At 49.5% G+C, this 7,599-nt stretch overlaps 1 protein-coding gene across 1 annotated transcript in view; it reads right to left on the reverse strand.

The window, feature by feature from the left end:
• Positions 1 to 2,205, reverse strand: part of LOC119973781 (plexin-C1-like) — a 102,725-nt gene extending 100,520 nt beyond the window's left edge. Inside the window, exon 1 of the mRNA XM_038812205.1 lies at positions 1,189 to 2,205. Coding sequence (XP_038668133.1) covers positions 1,189 to 2,205 — 1,017 coding nt within the window. The remainder of the gene's footprint in view (positions 1 to 1,188) is intronic.
• Between the last annotated feature and the right edge of the window lie 5,394 nt (positions 2,206 to 7,599).

The following is a 7,599-nucleotide window of genomic DNA, read 5'->3' on the forward strand; positions in this document are numbered from 1 at the left end:
TGATGATGTCTGCTATGGTTAGCAATAGATTAAATTATGCAATAATGGATACTTTGGAAATGATAGTACAAAAAACAAAACTCTGCACTAAGATCTGTGAGATTGAATTGTTAATAATTAGTTAGAAATGGATTATTGTTGTGAAACCATTCTGGGTTTGTTGTTACTTTGTGAAGCGCAAAAACTCAGGCCAATCTTACATGTTGACCCCAATGACAGCATGGTTCAAACCTTCGGAGGACCGGCAATCAACATCAGATTGTCTCTCCACTCCTACTTTTGCTGAGCCATTCCAGAGCTTTGCGTCTCTGGTGGCACTTCACCAGAACTGCTTCTCTATCGCATTAAAAGTCAAAGACTTTTTTTGGATAGTCCCAAGCAACAGGGGAATGGGAATACAAACTTCAGTCATGGACTCGGTGCATTGGGACTTCAGAGGGGTACCATAGGTACGAGGGTACACCAGGTCTCCATCCATCCGAGGAGCAGAGGATCTAAGCCTGTGTCTCTAGTATGATTAAAATGTATTCAATGATGAATTAACAGGTGATATATTGACCAGAATATTGATACTGAACATGTTGCCTTTATGTCTTAATGTAGGACAGATGGTTCATTTGTTTTAATTCATTACACACCAATTCAACCTTGTTACATTACCTACTTGTACAGTATATTGTAACGCTGCTGAAACAAACATTAGGGCAAGATTTTCTGGCTCTTCCTGCTGGTGGGATCTTCTGGTCGCGTGGTGAGACAGGCAAATGATACAAAACACTGTAAACATCAGTGGGATTCCACTGGCAGCCAAAGGCAAGCATTCTCCACGAGAAAACACACCACGTTGGGGGGGGGGGGGGGGGGGGGGGGGGTTATAACCCGCATGAGTCGTGAGGGGTGGGGATGATTAACTCACCCGTGGATCTTGCAGAATATGAACTATGAACTCCCCCGATAAGGGGGCGAAGGACCCTTAACAATACCTGGCTTTGTATAAATAGAGTCTGCCAATAAGGCACCGACTAGAGAAGATCAGTAGGGAATTGCTGGAGCTGTATAACAGTAACTGTAATAATGGTTTACCTGCGGCTCCAATTAAAGCATTAGCTTTTATTGATTTCCTTTTTCCTTTATTCAAAATAGCAAAATCTGAAATATATTTTAAAGTGTTACCATTAGAAAGCTTACCTTCAAGTTAGCAATCTCGAAGTAGCTTTTTCCACCCTTTTTGTATCCATTAAACTGAGTCAAATTGTAGAAGTAGAGTGGGCTGTTCTCAGACTTCCTTTGTTGAGAGAAGATTGCAACCATAAAGGCTTGAGAGGAAGAGAGGTTGATGAGGGCAGAGGACAGAACCCCGAGAGCTTGTTTCTTAGACGTGGGGTAGAGCAGGGTGGCCTGAGAGAAAGATTGAACAGTCTCTACACCATATTCTTTAATTTCCATGTGGATGATCTCCGGGACCGAGTTGTTGGCATTAAACAAAATATAAATATGTTTCTGCCACTGGAAACCGTGAATGTACTGGAGCTCCACAGCCTCATTGAGCTTAACAGCTGCATCGCCTAACACTCCCTCGCTAAAAGCCAAAAACCTTTGATCTCCAACATTTCCAGTAGGATTCCTTAGGAGGATGGTGCCATCAGAATTCTCATTGTAACTGCTACCCACTTTGCAGGTGGGTGGGACAAACCTACTGGACTTGCCAGTAGATGTGGTTGCTGTCACCAGGTAATCCACTGGCTGGGCTTTTACCAGAAAAGCGATAGTCGAGGCTTCTGGGTGGAAAGCGGCAACATTCGGGTGCTGGTCGGTTTTGTATTGGTTGATATTGTGCAGTTCCCTAACGTTGCAGGCCCCCAGCCTCAACGTCCCACAAGTCAGGACTCGCATCCTATTCTCATCTACCACCAGGATCTTGTTCATGTTGGCTGTTTCATGCCACTTGATGCAGCAGCCTTGCCGATTCACGCATGGCCCATCGAGAAGAGGTCCTGTCTGGTTGAGCACCTCCAGCTTCAAGCTCTGGTTCAGCTGGTGCAAGTAGTTCTCAGTAGCTACGAACACTCTGCCATCGGCACTCACCACAATATTATCAATGTGGGTCTGGAATTTGAACACATCCTCAGGGTAAACCTCAACGACCAAGGCAGCTAAAGTGTTAAAGAGTAGAACATAGAGAGAAACATCCTTCACTGGATCCATAGTCCAAGGCACCCGCGCACACACTCAGTGCTGTGTTCAGTCTGCAACACACGCCTCTCGAACTGGTTCAAGTGAGAACTTGCATTCTGTCCGCTCGATTACGCTCCCAATGCCTTCAATGTGGTGTGAAGTTACCGTCAGCCCAGCTTACAGTGCCACTTGCTTCCTTTTCTGTTTTTGTGGCTTCCTGCTCGTATCTCCAGCACCCCTTCTGTAAACAGCAGTTGCATCAAATTACATGGAATCAGCGACAGAAAAACAGGCCATTCAGCCCAAATGATCAATGCCTCCAACTACTCCAATTACCCCTTCCCACTCATGTCATTTCTCTCTATTCCCTTCTCCCTGGATCAAGCCTCTGTTAAACACGTCAGTGCTATCAGTTTCAGCCACTCCATTTGGCACTGAGTTCCACATTCTCACTTCTCTCTGTGTAAAGAGGCAATGGAAACAGTAACTGCAATTTTAAACCTAACGACTCGGTCCGATTGACGTGGGTGTGGAGTTAAATGGTGGCTGGACACAATTCAGTTCATTCTCCAGTACATTCCCTGTCTTTGAAAGAGTTATCGAACGATAACTGCTGCAGAGGGCAGCAGAGCAGAGCTACTGATCAGCTGTTCTGGGGAAATTTGCATACGTGCAGTGCGGTCAGCCTAAGTTGAAGGTGAACCTGCGAAGAAGACCCAAGGAGTTTGAGTAAAGGCAAGCAACCAGCAGAGGGCAGCAGAGCAGAGCTACTGATCAGCTGTTCTGGGGAAATTTGCATACGTGCAGTGCGGTCAGCCTAAGTTGAAGGTGAACCTGCGAAGAAGACCCAAGGAGTTTGAGTAAAGGCAAGCAACCAGCAGAGGGCAGCAGAGCAGAGCTACTGATCAGCTGTTCTGGGGAAATTTGCATACGTGCAGTGCGGTCAGCCTAAGTTGAAGGTGAACCTGCGAAGAAGACCCAAGGAGTTTGAGTAAAGGCAAGCAACCAGCAGAGGGCAGCAGAGCAGAGCTACTGATCAGCTGTTCTGGGGAAATTTGCATACGTGCAGTGCGGTCAGCCTAAGTTGAAGGTGAACCTGCGAAGAAGACCCAAGGAGTTTGAGTAAAGGCAAGCAAACAGCAGAGGGCAGCAGAGCAGAGCTACTGATCAGCTGTTCTGGGGAAATTTGCATACGTGCAGTGCGGTCAGCCTAAGTTGAAGGTGAACCTGCGAAGAAGACCCAAGGAGTTTGAGTAAAGGCAAGCAACCAGCAGAGGGCAGCAGAGCAGAGCTACTGATCAGCTGTTCTGGGGAAATTTGCATACGTGCAGTGCGGTCAGCCTAAGTTGAAGGTGAACCTGCGAAGAAGACCCAAGGAGTTTGAGTAAAGGCAAGCAACCAGCAGAGGGCAGCAGAGCAGAGCTACTGATCAGCTGTTCTGGGGAAATTTGCATACCTGCAGTGCGGTCAGCCTAAGTTGAAGGTGAACCTGCGAAGAAGACCCAAGGAGTTTGAGTAAAGGCAAGCAACCAGCAGAGGGCAGCAGAGCAGAGCTACTGATCAGCTGTTCTGGGGAAATTTGCATACGTGCAGTGCGGTCAGCCTAAGTTGAAGGTGAACCTGCGAAGAAGACCCAAGGAGTTTGAGTAAAGGCAAGCAACCAGCAGAGGGCAGCAGAGCAGAGCTACTGATCAGCTGTTCTGGGGAAATTTGCATACGTGCAGTGCGGTCAGCCTAAGTTGAAGGTGAACCTGCGAAGAAGACCCAAGGAGTTTGAGTAAAGGCAAGCAACCAGCAGAGGGCAGCAGAGCAGAGCTACTGATCAGCTGTTCTGGGGAAATTTGCATACGTGCAGTGCGGTCAGCCTAAGTTGAAGGTGAACCTGCGAAGAAGACCCAAGGAGTTTGAGTAAAGGCAAGCAACCAGCAGAGGGCAGCAGAGCAGAGCTACTGATCAGCTGTTCTGGGGAAATTTGCATACGTGCAGTGCGGTCAGCCTAAGTTGAAGGTGAACCTGCGAACAAGGCCCAAGGAGTTTGAGTAAAGGCAAGCAACCAGCAGAGGGCAGCAGAGCAGAGCTACTGATCAGCTGTTCTGGGGAAATTTGCATACGTGCAGTGCGGTCAGCCTAAGTTGAAGGTGAACCTGCGAAGAAGACCCAAGGAGTTTGAGTAAAGGCAAGCAACCAGCAGAGGGCAGCAGAGCAGAGCTACTGATCAGCTGTTCTGGGGAAATTTGCATACGTGCAGTGCGGTCAGCCTAAGTTGAAGGTGAACCTGCGAAGAAGACCCAAGGAGTTTGAGTAAAGGCAAGCAACCAGCAGAGGGCAGCAGAGCAGAGCTACTGATCAGCTGTTCTGGGGAAATTTGCATACGTGCAGTGCGGTCAGCCTAAGTTGAAGGTGAACCTGCGAAGAAGACCCAAGGAGTTTGAGTAAAGGCAAGCAACCAGCAGAGGGCAGCAGAGCAGAGCTACTGATCAGCTGTTCTGGGGAAATTTGCATACGTGCAGTGCGGTCAGCCTAAGTTGAAGGTGAACCTGCGAAGAAGACCCAAGGAGTTTGAGTAAAGGCAAGCAACCAGCAGAGGGCAGCAGAGCAGAGCTACTGATCAGCTGTTCTGGGGAAATTTGCATACGTGCAGTGCGGTCAGCCTAAGTTGAAGGTGAACCTGCGAAGAAGACCCAAGGAGTTTGAGTAAAGGCAAGCAACCAGCAGAGGGCAGCAGAGCAGAGCTACTGATCAGCTGTTCTGGGGAAATTTGCATACGTGCAGTGCGGTCAGCCTAAGTTGAAGGTGAACCTGCGAAGAAGACCCAAGGAGTTTGAGTAAAGGCAAGCAACCAGCAGAGGGCAGCAGAGCAGAGCTACTGATCAGCTGTTCTGGGGAAATTTGCATACGTGCAGTGCGGTCAGCCTAAGTTGAAGGTGAACCTGCGAAGAAGACCCAAGGAGTTTGAGTAAAGGCAAGCAACCAGCAGAGGGCAGCAGAGCAGAGCTACTGATCAGCTGTTCTGGGGAAATTTGCATACGTGCAGTGCGGTCAGCCTAAGTTGAAGGTGAACCTGCGAAGAAGACCCAAGGAGTTTGAGTAAAGGCAAGCAACCAGCAGAGGGCAGCAGAGCAGAGCTACTGATCAGCTGTTCTGGGGAAATTTGCATACGTGCAGTGCGGTCAGCCTAAGTTGAAGGTGAACCTGCGAAGAAGACCCAAGGAGTTTGAGTAAAGGCAAGCAACCAGCAGAGGGCAGCAGAGCAGAGCTACTGATCAGCTGTTCTGGGGAAATTTGCATACGTGCAGTGCGGTCAGCCTAAGTTGAAGGTGAACCTGCGAAGAAGACCCAAGGAGTTTGAGTAAAGGCAAGCAACCAGCAGAGGGCAGCAGAGCAGAGCTACTGATCAGCTGTTCTGGGGAAATTTGCATACGTGCAGTGCGGTCAGCCTAAGTTGAAGGTGAACCTGCGAAGAAGACCCAAGGAGTTTGAGTAAAGGCAAGCAACCAGCAGAGGGCAGCAGAGCAGAGCTACTGATCAGCTGTTCTGGGGAAATTTGCATACGTGCAGTGCGGTCAGCCTAAGTTGAAGGTGAACCTGCGAAGAAGACCCAAGGAGTTTGAGTAAAGGCAAGCAACCAGCAGAGGGCAGCAGAGCAGAGCTACTGATCAGCTGTTCTGGGGAAATTTGCATACGTGCAGTGCGGTCAGCCTAAGTTGAAGGTGAACCTGCGAAGAAGACCCAAGGAGTTTGAGTAAAGGCAAGCAACCAGCAGAGGGCAGCAGAGCAGAGCTACTGATCAGCTGTTCTGGGGAAATTTGCATACGTGCAGTGCGGTCAGCCTAAGTTGAAGGTGAACCTGCGAAGAAGACCCAAGGAGTTTGAGTAAAGGCAAGCAACCAGCAGAGGGCAGCAGAGCAGAGCTACTGATCAGCTGTTCTGGGGAAATTTGCATACGTGCAGTGCGGTCAGCCTAAGTTGAAGGTGAACCTGCGAAGAAGACCCAAGGAGTTTGAGTAAAGGCAAGCAACCAGCAGAGGGCAGCAGAGCAGAGCTACTGATCAGCTGTTCTGGGGAAATTTGCATACGTGCAGTGCGGTCAGCCTAAGTTGAAGGTGAACCTGCGAAGAAGACCCAAGGAGTTTGAGTAAAGGCAAGCAACCAGCAGAGGGCAGCAGAGCAGAGCTACTGATCAGCTGTTCTGGGGAAATTTGCATACGTGCAGTGCGGTCAGCCTAAGTTGAAGGTGAACCTGCGAAGAAGACCCAAGGAGTTTGAGTAAAGGCAAGCAACCAGCAGAGGGCAGCAGAGCAGAGCTACTGATCAGCTGTTCTGGGGAAATTTGCATACGTGCAGTGCGGTCAGCCTAAGTTGAAGGTGAACCTGCGAAGAAGACCCAAGGAGTTTGAGTAAAGGCAAGCAACCAGCAGAGGGCAGCAGAGCAGAGCTACTGATCAGCTGTTCTGGGGAAATTTGCATACGTGCAGTGCGGTCAGCCTAAGTTGAAGGTGAACCTGCGAAGAAGACCCAAGGAGTTTGAGTAAAGGCAAGCAACCAGCAGAGGGCAGCAGAGCAGAGCTACTGATCAGCTGTTCTGGGGAAATTTGCATACGTGCAGTGCGGTCAGCCTAAGTTGAAGGTGAACCTGCGAAGAAGACCCAAGGAGTTTGAGTAAAGGCAAGCAACCAGCAGAGGGCAGCAGAGCAGAGCTACTGATCAGCTGTTCTGGGGAAATTTGCATACGTGCAGTGCGGTCAGCCTAAGTTGAAGGTGAACCTGCGAAGAAGACCCAAGGAGTTTGAGTAAAGGCAAGCAACCAGCAGAGGGCAGCAGAGCAGAGCTACTGATCAGCTGTTCTGGGGAAATTTGCATACGTGCAGTGCGGTCAGCCTAAGTTGAAGGTGAACCTGCGAAGAAGACCCAAGGAGTTTGAGTAAAGGCAAGCAACCAGCAGAGGGCAGCAGAGCAGAGCTACTGATCAGCTGTTCTGGGGAAATTTGCATACGTGCAGTGCGGTCAGCCTAAGTTGAAGGTGAACCTGCGAAGAAGACCCAAGGAGTTTGAGTAAAGGCAAGCAACCAGCAGAGGGCAGCAGAGCAGAGCTACTGATCAGCTGTTCTGGGGAAATTTGCATACGTGCAGTGCGGTCAGCCTAAGTTGAAGGTGAACCTGCGAAGAAGACCCAAGGAGTTTGAGTAAAGGCAAGCAACCAGCAGAGGGCAGCAGAGCAGAGCTACTGATCAGCTGTTCTGGGGAAATTTGCATACGTGCAGTGCGGTCAGCCTAAGTTGAAGGTGGTTTGTGGAGGGGCTGTTGGCAAGTGACAGTTAAACCCGAAACACTTTGTGAGTGTTTCCCACCCTACCTCCTCCTCTAACCAACCCCCCCACCCCACGGTGGTTGGGAAGCGGGAGCAGGGGCCTGTCGTGAAGGTGA

Source organism: Scyliorhinus canicula, chromosome 11, assembly GCF_902713615.1.
Source record: "Scyliorhinus canicula chromosome 11, sScyCan1.1, whole genome shotgun sequence".
NCBI classification, from domain to species: domain Eukaryota; kingdom Metazoa; phylum Chordata; class Chondrichthyes; order Carcharhiniformes; family Scyliorhinidae; genus Scyliorhinus; species Scyliorhinus canicula.